This window comes from Oxyura jamaicensis, chromosome 4 (assembly GCF_011077185.1).
Source record: "Oxyura jamaicensis isolate SHBP4307 breed ruddy duck chromosome 4, BPBGC_Ojam_1.0, whole genome shotgun sequence".
NCBI lineage: Eukaryota > Metazoa > Chordata > Aves > Anseriformes > Anatidae > Oxyura > Oxyura jamaicensis.
This window is the reverse complement of record NC_048896.1, coordinates 9,715,447-9,733,600: the sequence shown is the minus strand read 5'-3', so window position 1 is coordinate 9,733,600 and position 18,154 is coordinate 9,715,447. Positions and strand designations below refer to the sequence as shown.

The window sequence follows — 18,154 nt, the reverse complement described above, 5'->3', positions numbered from 1 at the left end:
GTGCTGCTTCCTGTCCGCTGGCAGAGCGTCAGCGCCCCGTGCTGCCCATTCTTCTCCAAGGGGCCAGGCAGAAAGGGCAGCTCTGTCCCAGGCTGCCGCTGCTTCTGCCAGACCAGCCGGTGGGTCTGCTGCACGCAGGGAGGAGGTGGGTGGTGCTGCTGGACCCCGGCACGGCCTGGCCCTGGGGAATCCTTTCTGGAGAAACCTGCTACTTCTAAGCGGGATGTTTGGATGTGCTGGTGACAGCCGTGGTGGTGGCAGGTAGCTGCATGCGGAGGTTTCTGCCTTAACCTTGGTGCTGGGAGTGGGAAGAGCCAGCGCTTGCTGATGGCACATTTGCCTTCTGCAGCTCTTCGCTGCTTCTTACCAGTTTAACTGGTGGCGTGCTTGCAGGGCATGGAAGCAACACGTGGGGCTCCGTTCTTCCCCGTTCCTGCCTGCCAGTGCTGGAAGCGCTGCTTGCAAGCCCTGCCATGCTGCTTGCTGTCTGTGGTAGGTTGATGTGGGTGCCTCGTCCAACTGCCTCGCGTCTGGGTGAGGCCCTGGTTAAGTCCTGCTATATGCTGGCAGCGCCCCAGGGCTGGGCCGGGCAGGCTGGCGTGCTCCTGCTCCCCTCTTATCTCAGGCTGGCCTTTTGGGCCACCCCTGAGTGCCACAGGCAGCCTGTGCCCCTTCTGGGGTGGCTGCGAGTTCCCAGGGCAGCTGTCTGGGGACGCTCCATCATGGAGCTCTGCTCATGGAAGGAGATGGGGCTCCACGGGCTGGTTCAGCTCTGCTTCTGCAGGGCTTTTGGCTCCTTTCTGGCCTGGAGCTACCTCCTACCTGTGCTTCCGTGTAGCGCTGGCTATGCGCACCCTGCTGCTGCCTGCCTTCCTGCTGCTCCTGTTGGGACGTGTGCTTGGCTGCTCTGTGCCTCTGCCTGCCCCCAGCCCTTGGCCCCTGCTGCCGGATGAGGGCCCTGCGTTAGATGGGGAGGTGAGGATGGGCGCCGTGAAGATGAACATGGAGCTGCGTGGGAGGTCTGGGAGCTAGGAGAGGGTTTGTCCTGCTCCGTGCCTGGTGCTGCTCCCTGCCCCAAAGCATCCTCCGCATGGCTGCTGCTGGAAGATGGTTTCTGGGAACGGGCGAGTCCCAGTGTCACCACCCACCACGCCACTGCTCCGGGCACTTCAGCCTCTGCTCGGCAGGGCCGGGCATTTCCCCTGGCGTGTCCCTGCCTTGCTGCACCCCGGGGTGCCCCAGGACCTGCCCTGCAGTGGCGCCACTGCCCACGCACCGCGGGGCCTTGGCCTGGCCCAGCCGGGTCCCTGCCGACAACCCAAGCAGCAGCAGGAAGCGTCTGGGCGCTGACAGCGAGGCCGTGGGGGATTTCTGCATCTTGATCTTGAGCTCGCTTCCTTGCTGGCGGGGAGCTGCGGCGGGGAGGGGACGGGAAGGGGCGTTGCTGGGACACAGTTCATTCATCCACTAGGGAAGGGAGCGAGAGCGGCGTTTGCATCACGGCCTGGCAGCCGCGCGCACAGGATGCCGCCGGGCCGTTTCCATTGCCTTGAGCTCGTCATTTTTCCGAGCGCGGCCTTTTTGTCTTCCGGCCCTCGTGCGTGCGAGCGCCAGGGCGCGGCGGGTGGGCAGGCAACCCCGCGGGGCCCTGCCCGGCACTCCTGCCCGCTCTGCTGCCAGCAGCTCCCGGCTGCGAGCCTCCTGTGCTGGAGCCGGGCTCGCCTGCGCTGCCGGCGCCTGGGCAGGGAGAGGCTGGCTCGCATCCCAGCACCGCTCCCGAGCGAGGCGGCAGCGCCGGATTGCATCAGGAGCTGCGTTTTGGGAGGCTGGTGTGTGCCTCGCTCCTGATGCTGGGCCCTTCTGCGAGGGGAAAGCACGTTAAGTGCCCAACAGTTCTTCCGAGAGGGTATCCCCCGTGGCGCAGAGCTGCCTGTTGCTGTCAGAGTTTCTCCATTGATCAGACGGGAGAGGAGCAGCGTGGTGCCAAGTGGGACACGCTGCCTGCGCAGCACGTGGCGGCAGCTCCCCACGACGTGCTCCCAGCCGAGCTCTGCCCGTGCTCCCCATGCCCCACGGCCGGGCTGGCCTCCCCACGCTGCCCCTGCCCGCTGTGCCCCTGCCGAGCCCCGCAGCGGGCAGGCTGTGCCCGGCTGTGCCCTGCTGCCACGTTTGTGCTCCGGGAGACCTCAGCCGCTCATTGCTCGGCCTTTCCCGGGGCAGGCACGGCCCCCGCTGCTCTGGGCGTTGTATCTCCCTTTGGCTTTTTGGCTGCTGAGGCTGGAGTGCTCCTGGGGGGGCCGAGCCGGACCTGGCCATCGCCCGGCTGCCACTTACGCTTTTTTTTTTTTTTTTTAATTCCCTCTAAATACGCGGCTTGGGCTCGGCTCGGGGCGGTGCGCTCCGGCATCCGGCGGGCGGAGCCGATCCGCCTCCCCAGCCCTCCTCGGCGGTGGCAGTCCCGGGGCGAGCCGAGCGGAGCGGGACCGAGCCGGACCACGCCGAGCCCAACCGAGCCGAGCCCAACCGAGGCGAACCGAGCCGAGCCGCCGGTGAGTCGCGGCGGGCGCCGCCGCCGGGCCGGGAGGAGCCTGGCGCAACCGGTGCCGCGCTTGCATCAGCCACCGGCAGCACGTGCGGCCGGTACCAGCGGCCGCCCGGGGGCACGGAGCGGGGCTGGAGGCGGCTCCGGGACGGGGCTGCCCCACCGGGAGCCGCCCGGTGCCGGGAGCTGCTCTCCCCCGGCCGCCCGGTGCCGGGAGCGTGGCTGCGGGGCTGGCCGCGGGCCGCCTCCCCCGGCCCCGCGCTCGGTGCTCGGTGCTCGCCCCGTTCAGCGTCGAGCTAGCGGCTGCCCCGAGCCGTCCTGCCCCGAGCTCCGGCTCCGGGCTGCTCTAGGGGGGAGGTGGGGGGGTGGGAGCGGGGCTCCCGCCATGCCCGCGGCTTGCGGGGCTGGCTTCGGGCGTGGGGAGCCCGCGGGGACGTCGGGCGGAGCCGGGGGGAGCAGCCGGGGCTGTCCCGGCAGCGGCTTGGACGTGGTCCCGGGGAGGGTGCCAGCGCTGGGGCACTTGTGCCTTCGGAGCTGGCCCGGTCCCGAGCGGGGCTGCCTCGTTGGGTAAGGCTGGGAGCGCCACACGGCAGTTCCGGGGGAGCTTTCATCAGCCCCGGGCTGGAAGCAGCTGAGCTGGTGGCGACAAACGCAACGCCGGTAATCCCCAGCTGGGAGCGGGTCGCAGGGTGCTGCTCGGGTGTGCCTAGGCTGGTCCCTGTCGTGGGACATCGCCGCCGAAGTGCATTTCCCAGGCAGGAGAAGGGAACAGCTGGCACTGGTGGGCATCGGGAGCCACTTTCCTAGCGCCTCCTCTCGCTCTGTGCCCATTGCCCACCCTGTGGGGTGCCCGCGTGCCAGGGCGTTTGGGGACGGTGGGAGTGGGAGCTGGGGGAGCAGCACGTTTAGGGTCAAAGCCCACCGAACCCGCAGAGTGCCCGGCACATGAGGGTTGTGCGCTGGGGGCTGCGAGCCGTGCCCGCTGCCTGCCTGGCCGCGCATCCCCGCTGAGGGTGCAGTGCAGATGCTGGGAGGAATCGCCGCGTCCCAGTGACTCAGCCCAACACGCCGAATCCTCGGCTGGAGGAATGCTTTGTCTGCCTGCCATCGCCTCTGTGCACGCCCACGCGCCAGGCCGGGAGGATGCGCCAGCAGTCAAGTTTGGGCTGAGGGATCTCATGGGCTGCCAAATCAGTGGGGAGTTGCTCAGAGACAGTGGGCAAGCTCTGGGACGTGCCCGGAGCCCCGGGGCATGGACCACACAGTGTTTGTCTAAGCAGTCTATTTCTCAGCACGGACTCGCTGGGTTTGTCTCCGGCTCGCTCTCCTGCCCCTGGGGACTGGCGTGAGAGCTGTGCAGGCAGGGTGTGTGCAGCCCCACACTGCGACAGGGGGAACCAAACGGTCTCTGCCTCGCCAGCGTGGCTGGGGCTCGGTGCTGACAGGTCAGAGCTACAGCTCCTCCAGGCTGCGGTGGCATCGCCGCCTGCCCTGCTCCTGCTGCGTCTGGCCTCGGCTCCACGCAGGATTCTGAGCTTCACTCTCCTACCGTGGCTCTCTTGCAGGGTTTTTGAGCAGCTGAGCACCACCTGCAGAGGACAAGATGTTTGGAGGAAAAATGAGCAGCGTCGGGAAGAAGCTGATCCGCCGGCGCATGGTGGATCTGAGCTCCGAGGAGACGCGTTTCGCTCGCTGCCTCTCCACACTGGACCTCATAGCCCTGGGGGTGGGCAGCACGCTGGGGGCTGGTGTGTACGTGCTGGCCGGGGAAGTGGCCAAGGATAGGGCTGGTCCCTCCATCGTCCTCTGCTTCCTGGTGGCTGCACTCTCTTCGGTACTGGCTGGGCTCTGCTACGCAGAGTTTGGGGCCCGCGTCCCCAAGACTGGCTCTGCCTACCTCTACAGCTACGTGACAGTCGGCGAGATCTGGGCTTTTACGACTGGCTGGAACCTCATCCTGTCCTACGTGATAGGTACGTGGCTCTGCCGGACAGGCACGGGAAGCACGCCGGCACTGTGCCGATGGAGCCCCAGCGAGCGGTGCTTTGAGGAGCGTGGGAGCAGGGTGTGGGATGGGTGCTTTGGGGCTCAGCAGGAGCTGGTGTTGGGGTGGGGGATCGGTGCTGCCACATGCCAGGACCAACGTGCAGCTTTGCCGTCGACCAGGTACGGCCAGTGTGGCCCGAGCGTGGAGCGCAGCGTTTGACAACATCATCGGCAACCACATCTCCACCTTCTTCATGAACAAGACCACGGTACACGTGCCGGGGGTGCTGGCCGAGCGCCCGGACTTCTTTGCACTGATCCTGATCGCGCTGCTTACTGGTGAGTGCGCGGGAGCGGCTCCGTGGCACCGTGGGTGACACGGTGCAGGTGTAACCCCGCTCACACCCTCTGTCCCACAGCACTGCTGGCCTTCGGCGTCAGCGAGTCCGCTCTGGTGAACAAAATCTTCACGGCGGTGAACCTCTTGGTGCTGGGCTTCGTCATCATCGCCGGCTTCATCAAGGGAAACATCAAGAACTGGCAGCTCACGGAGAAGGACTACCTCGACCTCATGCTCCCAGACGTGCCGGATGAGGAGGTCAGGTGAGGAGAGCAGATGTGCCAGCAGAGGGTCTGGCCAGCCGCGCACAGCGCAGGGCTGACACCGCACCGTCCCCTGAAGCACCGTGCGTGCGGGAGGGTGCTTGCACCTCGGGGGAGCCTCACCTGCTCTGCTCCTTTCTTCCAGAATAAAAGACTTCGGATCTGGAGGGTTCGTCCCCTTTAAGCTGGAAGGGATCCTGACTGGTGCCGCCACGTGTTTCTATGCCTTTGTGGGGTTCGACTGCATCGCCACCACAGGTAGTGCCTTGAGCGAGGGCAGCAGGGCACGGCTCCGTGAGCCGCTCCCAGTGTGGCTGCTGGCAGCTCATGGGGAGGGAGAACAGCGCTTGCTCGTGGCCATGGGAAATGGCTTGTCCTTGGTGGTTTGGCTGTGGCAACTCCGTCCCCAGCTGCACCAGCACAAAAGGCCTGGAACTGCGGCTCCCTGTGAGGCATGGTGAGAGCAGGGCTGCTTCCCACCTGCCTGGGCAGCTCCGGGGCTGCAGGGAGCCTTTCAGCTGCAGAGACGAGGCTGCAGCCGCGCTGGGAATTGCTGGTGCTTGTGCTTATTTCACAGCCTCAAGCAATGCTCTTTTAAATGACTAAGTTCACGTAGAATTGACTCGGTGGCATGCAGGGAGCCCTCGTAATTTCCCCTCATTCCTCCAGGAATCCACTTAGCAGGTTGCTGGTACAGACTGTTCTGCCCAGCCTCCTGGCCCACGGGGCTGCCTGGAGCAGCCGCCTCCTGCACTGACCGCAGAGCCCCTCGCTGGGGAGTGCGGTGCCGCAAGGAGCACCCCTGTGCAAAGCTCAGGGCAGAGGGCAGCGTGGCTGCCTTGCTACCCCCATGCTTATGCAGAGGGTCTGGGTGTAGCAGGGAGCTGGAGCTGCAGGCGGGGGCAGAGGGCCGGGCATGGCCCCGGGGCTGTGCTGCAGAGTGGGGACAGGTGGGGACAGACGCTGCCTCTTCCCTCCGTGCAGGGGAAGAAGCCAGGAACCCGCAGCGCTCCATCCCCATCGGCATCATCGTGTCCCTCCTCATCTGCTTCGTGGCCTATTTCGGGGTCTCTGCGGCACTCACCCTCATGGTGCCCTACTTCCTTCTGGACAAGGGGAGCCCGCTGCCCGAGGCTTTCAAGGCAGTGGGCTGGGAGCCCGCCCGCTACGCCGTCGCTGTCGGCTCGCTCTGCGCGCTCTCCACCAGGTAGGACCAGCCCCATCCGTGGTGCCGCCTGTCCCACCGTGGGGCTGGGGCACGTGCCCAGCTGAGCCTTTCCTTCCCTGGATGGTGGGTGCAGACAGCTCGGCTTGTCTGGCCACCGTCTGGCAAGCCCTGAGCTGTCTCTCCCCACGGCAGCTTGCTGGGCTCCATGTTTCCCATGCCCCGTGTGATCTACGCCATGGCAGAAGATGGGCTGCTCTTCAAGTTCCTCTCCAGCATCAACAGCCGCACCAAGACTCCTCTTTCGGCCACTATCACCTCCGGGCTCCTTGCAGGTAAGGCTTCTGGTGGCCACCTTGTGCTCAGTCCCCCTGCAGACCAGGGCTGTGCTCATGCTGCCCGTCCTCGTTGCAGCGGTGATGGCCTTCCTGCTTGAACTGAAAGACCTGGTGGACCTCATGTCGATCGGCACGCTGCTGGCCTACTCCCTGGTCGCCGTGTGCGTGCTCATTCTCCGGTGGGTGCCTCCTCTCGTGCTGGGTCTCACCTTGGGGTGGATGCTCCCCACTGGCCTCGCAGCCAGCCTGGGGCTTGTGGTCACAGCTGAAGCCCATGAGTTGGAGGCTGCGTGGTGCCTCCAGGCACATCCGTGGGGCGGTCAGCGTGGGGCTGCTGGCGGAGCAGCATGGGGCTGGCAGGGCAGGAGGGGTACAGAGGGTGTTGTTGTGTCCTTGGGCTGGGAATATCCTCAGGCTCCGCTCCAGCTTGCGCAGCACTGAGGAGGTCCTGTCTGCACAGGTACCAGTCCGGGCAGCTGAACTCCCCAAAGGCCATGGAGATGCTGGAGCTGAACGGGAATGAGGAGGAGAGGGTTGTCATGAACCCGACCATCGCTGCCATGGGTGCCAAGGAAAAAGAGAAGCTGTCCCTGAAGACACTCTTCAACCCGTCCTCAGACACCCCCACAGGGCTCTCGGGGCGCATCGTCTATGCCTGCGTCTCCGTCATCGGTGAGTGGGAGGCAGCAGCTGATGCTCCTGGCCTGCCCCGTCCTGCCACACGGCCAGGCTTGCCGGCTCCTCGCTGGAGAGCAGCACTGCCCCAGGGCGTGTTGGTGTGTCCCTGCAGACCTGGGAAGGGACTGAGAGTGCTCAGGCTCAGCCAGTGATCCGTGCATCAATGGTTTCATTGTGCAGGCAGAACAGGGCAGCTTAGCAAGGTCTGGGTAGGTGTTGGAGCTGGGTTTGAGCCCAGCTGAGCACAGGCTTCCCTCGGCTTGCCAGGCTGATGAGTTCTTCCTGGTAAAGTGCTGAGGCTTTGTGGAGGATGTTGCATGACCTGTACATGACCAAGAGGAGGTTGTGGCTCAGCCCCGCAGCCCAGGGAGTTGCCAGGGAGGTGTGGGTCTGTACAGCCACACGCTGCGCAGCACGGTGACTGCCTCCTCTCTTGCAGCCACCCTAATCACAGTCATCTGCGTGGTCCTGACCCTCAAGGTGAATGCGCTGAAGGAGGCCGACGCAGGCTGGATCTCGGCCCTGGTGCTGCTCGTCGTGGCTCTGCTCATTCCCACCATCATCATTTGGAGGCAGCCACAGAGCAATGCGAGGTTGAACTTCAAAGTGAGTGCAGGCTCCGGGAGCTTGTTGTCTACATCCCTCTGGACCCAAGGCTGGTGCAGGATCTGCCAGGGCTTGCTGCTGGGCTTTCACCATCCAGGAATGTCCAGGGCCCAGAGCCACAGCTCCCCGAGGCGCAGCCCCTGGGGTGGAAGTGCCCAGGTGGCAGAGCACCTTCAGTCCCAGCCGGGTTCCTTGGGCATGGCTGATGTGGCAACTCTTGTCCCTTGCAGGTACCTTTCCTCCCGCTCCTGCCGCTCATCAGCATCTTCGTTAACATCCTGCTGATGGTGCAGCTGAGTGCCGGCACCTGGGCGCGATTTGCCATCTGGATGGCCGTGGGTAGGTGTCCTGGAGGGGAGCACGGTGCTCGCATGGTGCAGGGTCTGCCCTCTGCTCCAGCAGGGTGGCCTCGTGTCCGCTGGATGTGGAGAGGAGCCTGTGCATGGAGGCAGTGCCTGTGTGTGCTGGGCAGCCTGCTGGGTGGCCTGGGCCCTGCGGGTGATCTCGGTTCTCTGGCTTCTGCCCATCAGCGGGGCCTCCCCCGAGAGGCCGTTACGCTGGCAGCCTGCTACCGTGCATCTCATTGTAGGATCTCTTGCAGGTTTTATGATTTACTTTGGTTATGGGATTCGGAACAGCGTGGAAGGGAAGAATGCGAAGGAGTCCTGTGCTGTGGCTGAGAAGCCTCTGCACCACCCCGAGCTGGACCTCAGCCCCGGGGCCACCGCGGTCTGAGGGAGGAGGCAGCCGCGATGGACACCGGTACTCGGAGGACTCTGCCAGTATTCCTGTGCTGGGATGGGACTGCAACCCGCACGGCACAGGCATCCCCCAGCCCGCGGGGAGCAAGCCCAGAGTCCCGCGGAGCCGGGCCGTACGCTGCCCTTTCCCCTCGCAGAGCAGAGGTTGCGGAGCCGAGGCCCCGGGCCGGGTGGGCGAGCTGGTGGCCCAGGGCTGCTCCCTGCAATCCCCCCCGCCGAGGGGCAGTGACACCGGCACGGCCCTCCCACCGTGGAAGCTGCTGTCAGAAATGCTGCTTTTCCTTCCCACGAGAAGCCCGTGTGATGGTGCAGCTTTATTCGTCCTGTCTGTCCGTGTGGCTGTGGTCACCTCCCCTGTGTGCTTCCCAAGCGCTGGCTGTGTAGGCGCAGTTGTGACCGTGCCCAGAGCCGTGCGGTGAGGCTGGAAGCGGCTCGTCCTGGTACTGCCGGCGCTCTGGGGCTCTCCAGCAGCACAGGGCTCAGCCGCCTGAGGCCCCACTCCAGTTTCATGCCCCACGCTGAGCCCTGTGCTGCCGGAACCGCGCCGCTGGGTATGAGCATCTGGCTCAATTGCCTGTGAAGATCTCAGCAGTATAGACATGTCAGTGTCCGTACTCGTCTGCCTTTGTACGATTGGTGTTTTAATGTCAATTTTTATACCTATTAAACTCTAAGTGTTTTTTAACCGCTTTGCTCTGTTGGCCCAGCTGCGTCTTACTTTAATGCCTGTGCCCTGCAGCCTGAGCTGGGGCTCGAGAGGGAGCAGAGCAGGGCAGGACTGCGTGCCCCGCTGGGCTGGCTGCCTGGCCCTGCCGGCGTGGAGCAGGGCTTGGCCACAGCCGGGTGGGTGGGAGAGCTGCCAACCGGAGCCACAGCCCTCTGCTCCGGGCTGGGGACAGGCCCATCCTGCCTTCCCCCTGCCCCATGCAGGCCTCGACCCACACTTGCGGCCCAGCCTCCCACGTTAGCTGGGAAATTAGGGAGCAGTGCCCCAGGGTGGCCCAGCCCCGTGCTTCTGGTGCCTGGGTGCAGGACACCAGCCTGCCGTGGCCATGCCCTGCATGGGGTGAGAGCGTGCCACCAGGGCACAGGCTGCGGTAACGACCTCGGAGATATCCCCCAGAGACTCCAGCACCGGCCTGCGGAGGAAGCGGGGCCAGGAGGTGGGCTGCATCCATGTGAGAAGAAGATGGTTTCCCAGATTCTGGTCTGGTCTAAATCAGCCCTGACAGATTATTTTGCGAAATAAACTAATTTAGGGCAGATGGATCTTGCGTGGATTTGGCATCTCTCCTTGTTTACTGGCAGCCGAGCAGGGTCACCGCACGGTCAGCAGCGAGGGCCCCACACCACTGGCTCTGCTTGGCCCCGGGGCTGCAGCTGCAAGCCCTGCCCCAGGGCTCGGAGTGGAGGAGAAGGGGCTGCCCGGCTCCACGGCACCTCCCGGGCCGTGTGCTGTGCCTGTATACCCACACGTGCCCCTGAGCATGGCCATGCCTATGTTCCTGTGTCTGTGCAGGGCAGTGCCCGTGGCCTGAGCCAAGCCGAGCTGCTCTAGCAGCAGGTGCCAGCCCCATCCTCCCCGTGCCGCTGCCGGCTGGGTGCAGGAAGGTGCCTCCTGTCCCCGTGGGGCCGGGCAGGGCCGGGGGTGGCAGCCAGGACTCCTGTGCCAGCCCCGGGGCAGCGCCTCTGCCTTCCACAGGGGCCGTTATCGGTCTTGCAGGCTCCACATGTCGGCTGGGGAGGTGGATAATGAGGATCCAGAGTCCCAGCGTGGTGTGGGCTCAAGGGAGGCGTCTGCGCTGCTCCCACCGCCTGAACTGCTGCCGCGGCAGCCTGCGGGTGGCCCCACGAGGTGCTGCGAAATGGGTGCAGTGCTCTGGGGCCAGAAGGCCGCTCTTGAAGTGACAGACATCAGATCCCAGGTGTTAGGGGCTCCAGGCGGGGCTTCCCCCTTCCCTGCCAGCCTGAAAGGGCAGTCCTCTGCTCAGAGAATGCAGCAAAAAACAGCACCCTGGAGCCTGGCGCTGCCGCCACGAGCCCGGGCCCTGCACACAGCCACCTGTGGTTCTTTGTCCTATTGCGTGGGGCCTTTCTGCTCTGCGGGGTGGCTCTGCCCAGCTGGGAGAGCACCAGAGGGAACCAGGAGAGGCTGAAGTTGCTCCCCTGCGTGTGCCTCCAGCTCTGCTGCTGCTGTGTGGGTGCCTGGCAGGCTGGGCACGCACGTGGGCAGGGGCGCCAGGGCTGGCTCGTGCCTTGGTGCCGTCTCTGCAAAGCCCTCGCTAGCTGCTGTGCCGAGTGGGGGCACTCAGGCAGGACCCCGCCACCTCCCCATCACCGTCCCCTGCATTTCAGAGGCAGCCCACGGGTCACTGTGCCCTGGCTGCTTTTGGCCCAAGCCACACGGAGGGGCAGGTGGCTGGGGCAGTGTCCCGGCGAAGGCCCGGCTGCGGCCGTCGTGCCCGTGGCTGCAGCACCGAGGGCTCGGGGTGTGGAGAGCTCATGGCTCTCAGCCTCCCTCCGTGGCTCCACCCCTCATTCCCCTGCGACTTTCATAACCCAGCGCGCTGCCACGTGTCCGGTGCAGACCCTGGCTGCCTTGGGGGGACACGGGGCTGTCCCGGCGGAGGCGTCGGAGCTGCTCTCCCTGTGCTCCAGCTGCTCGGCGAGGAAGAGCCTCTGTGGTCAGCCAAGGGGAGCCCATCTCGGTACACGCGCTGAGCAGGATGGAGGTGGAGGGCTGAGCTGCTGCACAGAGCTGGGGTTGGAGAACCTGCCCCACAGACCGCTCCCCTGCAAGAAAAGGGGTGGCCTGCTGCACGGAGAAGGAGTGGCAGACTGGGTACAGCAACCCATTTTGGAGTTAAAACAGGCTGTCTTGTCCTCCCTGCTCTGTGACACCAAATGCTTCAACTCAGGTCTAGCCCTGGAGTCACTGCACCTTTCTCTTCCCCGTAGGAGCAGCGGGACAGAGCGGTCGGCTCCCTCTGCAGTCAGCAGGTACCGTCACACCCTCCTCCTCCTCCTCCTCCTCCCCGCGGGGTGATGGGTGGTGGAGCCGGGCTGCTGCCGGGTGGGACACGTCCCATCGGTGGGGCTCGAGCCCTGGAATCCAGGGAATCCACCCCGGGGCAGGCGGGATTTCTGGCGTGACGGAGGAAACTCATCTGCTCGTGATATTTCTGCAGCAGCGCTCGGTTGCGCTGCTGGGCCTTGCCATCCAAAAGCGCTGCAGGAGATCAAAGGTTGGGTTAGATTTCTATCTCTGGTTAGTCACTCAGCTCCAGGCAGGTCCCGACCCTTCTGCTCTCTGTGGCAGCTGCTTAAGCACGCACTCCCTGGTAGCAGGCACAGGGCCACGTGCAGCCGATAATCCCCCAGCCGCGAGCCGCGGCAGGTGGCCGGCTCTCTAATCGGGCGGGCTTAATGGTCTCCTTGCTTTGCCTTTGCAGCTCTGGCAGGATGACTTGCTGCCAGGTGGTTGCCGTTCTCCTGCTTTCCTTCCTTCCCAGCGCTGCAGCCGGCGGCCTGCTTCCTGCCCTCGTTCCCCGGTCCACCCTGCAGCTAGGCAGAGCCCGGTTCTCGGCACAGCCCGTCCTGGAGCTGACGACACGCTGTGACGACGCGTGCGCCCGGCGGGAGGCTGCCTTGGCCCCCCAGGATTTCCAGGAGTACCTTTCTTACGAGACTGTGTACGCCAACGGCACCCGCACCCTCACCACAGTGGAGCTGAGCCCCCAGGGGGGTGGCACGGAGAAGAGGCGGCAGAGGCGGCGCAAGCGGCAGATTTACGGCACGGACGGGCGGTTTTCCATCAGTGGGAACCACTTCTTGCTGGACTACCCCTTCTCCGCCACCGTCAAGATCTCCACGGGGTGCACGGGGGTGCTCGTGTCCGAGCGGCACGTCCTCACAGCTGCCCACTGCATCCACAACGGCAAAGACTACGTGAAGGGGGCCAAGAAGATCAAGGTGGGCTTCCTGACGCCGCTGCAGAGCGCTGGCAACGGGACGGGGCCGGGGGGGCTGGCGATGCTCTGGGCTCGCGTGCGGCGCACGCAGGTGCCCAAGGGTTGGATTCGGAGCCCCAACTCGGTCAGCATGGACTACGACTATGCCCTTTTGGAGCTGCGCAGGCCACACCAGCGCCCCTACATGAAGCTGGCGGTGGCTCCAGCAGCGGAGGAGATGGCTGGGAAGAGGATTCATTTTTCGGGGTTTGACAGTGACCGGCCAGGCGAGCTGGTCTACCGCTTCTGCGGGGTGGAGGACGAGACGGCCCACCTCATCTACCAGCACTGCGATGCCAGGCCCGGTGCGTCCGGCTCTGGGGTGTATGGCAAGGTGTGGGACCCCGTACAGCACAAGTGGGAGAGGAAGGTGGTTGGGGTCTTCTCTGGGCACCAGTGGCTTGAAGTGGCCGGGGAGCAGCATGACTATAACGTTGCCGTTCGCCTGACTGCTCCAAAGTATGCTCAGATTTGTTACTGGATCAAAGGGGACGATAAAAGCTGCCGCAATGAATGAGAACGGGAGCCTTCCTTTTCCCCTCCCCACTGCAGAAGGCTTTGAGTGTGGTGTTGCAGAGTGAATGCACAGCTGAGGAGCATGAGGAGGAGCCGCACCTCCTGCCAAAACTGCTCCACCACTAAACTTCATTCTGTTCTCTGTCCTGGAGGAACTAGGTCCCTGCAGATCACACGGGATCCAGCGGAGAAACTCACTAAGCCTGAGGGGTGCGTAAGCTCCTTTGGTTGGTGCTGGTGGGAACTCGGCATCGGGTTCTTTGCACAAAGAGCTCGGCTGTCAGTCAGGAGCAGCGGCCTCTGCCTCGCGCTGTTAACTGTTAACCACTTGGAGAGGCAGCCACAGGCCTGCTGCTTGGCTGTACCGAGTTTCTCTTGGGTCTCATCAGGTCTGTTTGTGGGCTGGCACTGCCCAGCTTGGCACTGCCCCAGCTCTGTGAGGACAAAGGATTTTTTCTTCTAACAGCGTCTTTGTGTGCCGATGAAAGGTGCCTGAAAGGGAACCCTGGAGCCTGAGGCGTCTGGGCATGGTGTCAGCAAGGAGCCCGGCCAGTACAGGAGGGGCTGCTCCCACGTGCTGGTGGAAGCAGCACGTGACGGCACTCTTGGAAAGGACACCTCTTCCAACCCGCGCCGCGTGGTGCCACGTGGGTACCGCCGCACCACAGCACAGGCTAAGCTCTGGGAGCGCCTATTTACTTGTAAACCTTCTCATCTCTCTTTGGTTCTCTTTGGGATGCCTTTAGGAGGAAGGGACCCTGGCATTTACTGCAGCTGTAGTGTTTGAGAGGGATTATTTTATGCAAATACGTGTATTTGAATAAAAGTCAGCACAAATCTCTTTGCAAAGGTTATGTTGAAAGGAGAACGGTGCACACCTTGCCAGCCCTGCTCTGGGACTTGTAAAAGGATGGAGATACTCTCCCTTCAGACCAAAGTGAGCAGGACAGGCAGAGCTGTGTGCAGCTGAAATTGCAGGATCTTGCAAAAATAGGGACAGAAATGCCTTCCACAGTCATAACCCAGGCACCTGACCAAACAGCTTTCCACATGCTCTGTCAGACCATAGGAACGATACGTCCAGCAGGCCCTACCAGGCCCTCCCAGGAGCAAAGAGTTTGTCTTATGTTCCCCTACCTCATATACACAAGATTCTGTTGCTAATCCGAGTTCCATGGCAGATTTCCCTCCCTCTCTTCCCCACAGACTCCCTTTTGCTTGCTGCGTTTGCCCAAGCAATTACCCTATGTAATCCATAACCTCCAGCAGGGACTTTGTGCTGATGCTGCTCTGCCAGGCTGGACAGATGACTGCTTGTTTTTTGCCCTCATGTCAACGTCCCCCTCCTCTTCACTGCATGTCAGGGCAGCCTGCATCGCAGGCTTGTCAACTCTGTCATTTCTGAGGTCTGCTGAGGCCTAAACATGCAGTTCCTTCAAGATCTGTGACAGCTTTACTGAGGCAGCAACATGACTTGCAGAACAAGCAGGTAGGAGACATTTCAACAAATTAAATGCTACACCCGCTCCCACTCAGTTCCAACACAAGTGTTAAAATAATTCAAATTGTATGCCTGGTCTGCACATGTGCTCAGCAGAACAGTATTCATTATCTTGGATGAGACAGTGCATGAAAAATCCCAATTACACATTGCTGGAGAGGGAGCAGCTGCTATTATTTTCATCACACTAAACCAATTTACAGTCACCATTTAACTTGTCCAGTGGAATTGCCTACCCTGGCTGGGAGGCACTTAGGGACAGATCAGTATGTGTTTTAATCTTTTCTGCTCCCTTGTCTGGACCCTACAAACAGCTTAATAGCGTTAGCCATGCTCTTAAATGGGCAAGAAAGCACGGGGGGGCTGTTAATAACAAACACAAGGAAGGGAATTCTTAGTTCCTTCCACTCCTAAGTGCACATTGGACCTTTATATTGCTTTCTACACACCTCAAGTCGTGGAGCACGTCAGGATAGTGAAAGTTTTCCTGCAATCTGCTGGTGTAAAACATAAAGACTTGTCTTATTCAGAGCAGCTGTACGCTTTATAAGCAACTTCCTTCTGGTGTCGGCCATCAGCTATTGCAAAAACAGAAGAGGAGGAAAAGCCAGTAGCAAGAGGGAACCTGAGAGAAATACAGTGAGACTCGCACCCTCTTTTAGCATCCATCTTAGCGTTTGCAAGTGACAGCAACTTTAAAACACCAACAGATGTTCCCCCCAGTTCTTGTCGCAGAGCTACTAGTTTTGATGCACAAACTGCAACAGGTACAGGACTCACTGTTTATTTAAAAAATTGAAAGAAACTTTTAACAAACCCACGCCGAACAGTGAGGATCTGAAAAGCCAGGCAGCACTGGGGGCATCATAAAGAGAAAGGCTCTGCAGGCCCTGACCAACCCAAGGGCTAGATGTGCAGGCAAGCACCTCCAAGTGGACAGTAAGACCTTGCTGCGCTTCTCTCATCCAAACAGTGATACTGCTTTGTAAGCAGAGGAAGTTGTAAATTAGAAATCTGCAACTCTCATGCACCCCCCCAAGGTGCCCTGGCACCGGGAGGGCTCCAGCGGTGGCACATTCTTAAGAAGTTCCATCTGAGAGCAACCGCAGCTGCGGTCCCAACTTGGAGGAAGCCTCCTGCTTAGCTGCAACACGAAGAGTACGTCATAGCATGAGGTGTTGCCATGCTGCATTTCTTCTTACCCAGAATCCTGCAGAGCCGTCCATTTGTTTCCCTCGTTGCCCTGCATCAGCACAGAACATCTTCTCTAGCCCAGAAGGAAGGGGGAATGAACACATGTATATCCACAGTCTAAGGAGGGTCACCTTTTGTTGGAACTTGGATCTCACTCCCTACCCCAATCCAAAATGTGAGAACAGGGCTAGCTCTGGAAGGACAGGACCCTCTACGAGCTAGGACCTATGAGGCAATTAATAGACTGCAGGCTGATGATTTGCCTTCTGCATCTGAATAATCTTGCCAAAGCCACCTCTTCCCACATCGTAGTCTGTCCGGTATTCATCTCGCACCTGCGGCACAGCAATGACACAGATATTAGCATACTGCACCGCTTGTATCCTTCCGAATCATCACCCTCTTCTTGCTCAGCTGGTGGAGAGCTCAAGTTCAGATTAGAAGCACTTTGATCCTTTTGAAATCTCTTCAAATAATTCCCCGCAGCCTTCCCCCCCAAAAAAAGTCTGCAAAGGAGACTTACCTTCTCACAGGACAAACTGCTGGATTCTGAGATTGGCCTAACAGATGTGCTGTCCCTCTCCATTCAAAGTCTACACCATTTTAAGAGTACTAGTTTGGAACAGGGAAAATTCTGCTTGTACTGTCAGGAAGTTTGGAGCCTTAGTTATACTTCCAGCTCTTAATAGCAGGGTAGTATCTATTACCAGAATCACCCAAAGCAGCTGTACTTCATTATCAGCTCCTTATCGTCTACACTTCGTTCTCCAGGAGACAAAACTAGAAAAGCTCTGCACTGTCTTAGAGGGATCTGACTCAAGGTCTGAACTGGTGCTGCTTTTACCTGTCCTCCAGTCTTTCCTCTTCCATACTGCCGGCCCTCCTTAAACCCTGCATCCCAGTCTGTTCGAACGATGCGGTCGTCTAGTCGTGTGCCGTTGATAAATCGCATGGCGTGTTCAGCGTCTGCTCTCGTGTAGTATCTGAAACATACTCTAAGGAAAACTATGTGTGCTATTTTGTTGGCTGCAAGGAAAAGAAATACAACTACTGTATTTGTAGAAGAGCCCTGCCTTCCAGATTTTCCTACTTTGCCTGCTCTTTTCTCTGGGATCAAACAACTGCAGTCATTTAAATCCAAGCTGAAAACAGCTCCCACTGCTTCCTAAGGTTCTGAACTTTAATGATAGTACCTGTGCCGACAGGAAATAGCTTTGGATCACTTATTTCACAAGTAGATAAAACAAACATGTCAAAGGCTTGCTACGGGCAAGAAATCTGTATTATGCCTTTTTATACCATGCAAAACTTGATTAAATTTGAACGGGAGGAGCAGGCCTCGCAGCAGAGCTCTGCTGAGACAGCTCACGGGGCAACTTGTACAAGCGTGCACCCCGTGTGCTTGGGAGCAGCGCCACAGGCTGCTCTGCTAGCTCCTTCGGGTGTGAAGTTAGGGTGAGAGGGTGAACATGCGCTCATTGCTTTGGCCATGCAAGAGCTGGGAGTTCAAGCAAGTTTAGCTGGGAGTCCATGCAAGTTCCACCTACGGCACGCAGGCGGTGGGAAGGAAGGCAGGCGAGAGCCTGGCAGCGGGCACTTGGGCTTCCCCCCATCGCAGGTGTGGGGCGGCGGGGCAGCTGAGCTGGCTGTGGCGGCGACAGGCCGAGAGCAGGAGGGCCCCGAAAGGATACTCGACGAAGCAGAAGCCGCAGGGCGTCTTCTTGATCTTGTCCAGCCCCATGACGATGCGCTTGACGTCGCCGCACTTGGAGAAGAGCTCCTGGATCTGCTCCTCGGTGGTGTAGAACGACAGGTTGCCCACGTACAGCGTGGAGGAGATCTTCAGGAACTTCTCCTGCAGCTTCTTGCTACCCTGCGGGCACAGCGGGCCGTCAGCGGGCACCGGGCACCGGGCACCCCCCCGCCCCCGCTCCCGGCCCCTGACCCCCCCCCCCAACGCCCCGCCGCCCCCGGTCCCGGCCGCACCCGGAAGTGCTGGTCGCGATAGCGGCTGATCTCGCAGTAGGAGTCGCTGTTGAGGCCGCTGAGCGTGGTGTGCAGCAGCCCCGACATGGCGCCCGCGCCGCCCCCCCCGCGCCCCACCGCCGGGATCCTTCCAGAACGGCCGCGGCGCCCACCGGCACCGCCTCACGGCCAGCGGGGCGGCCCGGCCGCCTCGCCTCCCTATTGGCCGCCGCACCTGCCGATCGGGGGAGGGAGGCGGGGCGGACGCGCCGGAGGGCCAATGGGCGCG

General features: G+C 61.6%; 3 protein-coding genes across 6 annotated transcripts; 2 read left to right on the top strand and 1 right to left on the bottom strand.

The window, feature by feature from the left end:
- Positions 1-2,410: 2,410 nt before the first annotated feature.
- Positions 2,411-9,368, top strand: SLC7A3 (solute carrier family 7 member 3). 4 transcript variants are annotated; one of them, XM_035324839.1, is made up of 12 exons: positions 2,411-2,549; positions 4,108-4,515; positions 4,709-4,867; positions 4,948-5,123; positions 5,272-5,389; positions 6,116-6,338; positions 6,492-6,631; positions 6,711-6,813; positions 7,095-7,306; positions 7,752-7,918; positions 8,149-8,257; positions 8,520-9,368. In XM_035324839.1, the coding sequence occupies exons 2-12, from the start codon at positions 4,146-4,148 to the stop codon at positions 8,651-8,653; spliced, it is 1,911 nt and encodes a 636-aa protein (XP_035180730.1). In that variant the 5' UTR covers positions 2,411-2,549; positions 4,108-4,145; the 3' UTR covers positions 8,654-9,368. The 4 variants fall into 4 exon arrangements, with proteins under 4 accessions (XP_035180730.1, XP_035180732.1, XP_035180734.1 ...); XM_035324841.1 differs by lacking the exon at positions 2,411-2,549 and adding an exon at positions 3,030-3,202; XM_035324843.1 differs by lacking the exon at positions 2,411-2,549 and adding an exon at positions 3,247-3,967 and having other exon boundaries at positions 4,049-4,515.
- Positions 9,369-11,042: 1,674 nt separating this feature from the next.
- Positions 11,043-14,042, top strand: LOC118166167 (serine protease 23-like). Its single transcript, XM_035324844.1, has 3 exons — positions 11,043-11,387; positions 11,638-11,679; positions 12,132-14,042. The coding sequence occupies exons 1-3, from the start codon at positions 11,182-11,184 to the stop codon at positions 13,204-13,206; spliced, it is 1,323 nt and encodes a 440-aa protein (XP_035180735.1). The 5' UTR covers positions 11,043-11,181; the 3' UTR covers positions 13,207-14,042.
- Positions 14,043-15,474: 1,432 nt separating this feature from the next.
- Positions 15,475-18,032, bottom strand: LOC118166168 (nuclear cap-binding protein subunit 2). The gene is made up of 4 exons (XM_035324845.1): positions 17,887-18,032; positions 17,592-17,773; positions 16,745-16,883; positions 15,475-16,235 (listed from the first exon to the last, which is right to left on the bottom strand). The coding sequence occupies exons 1-4, from the start codon at positions 17,971-17,973 to the stop codon at positions 16,137-16,139; spliced, it is 507 nt and encodes a 168-aa protein (XP_035180736.1). The 5' UTR covers positions 17,974-18,032; the 3' UTR covers positions 15,475-16,136.
- Between the last annotated feature and the right edge of the window lie 122 nt (positions 18,033-18,154).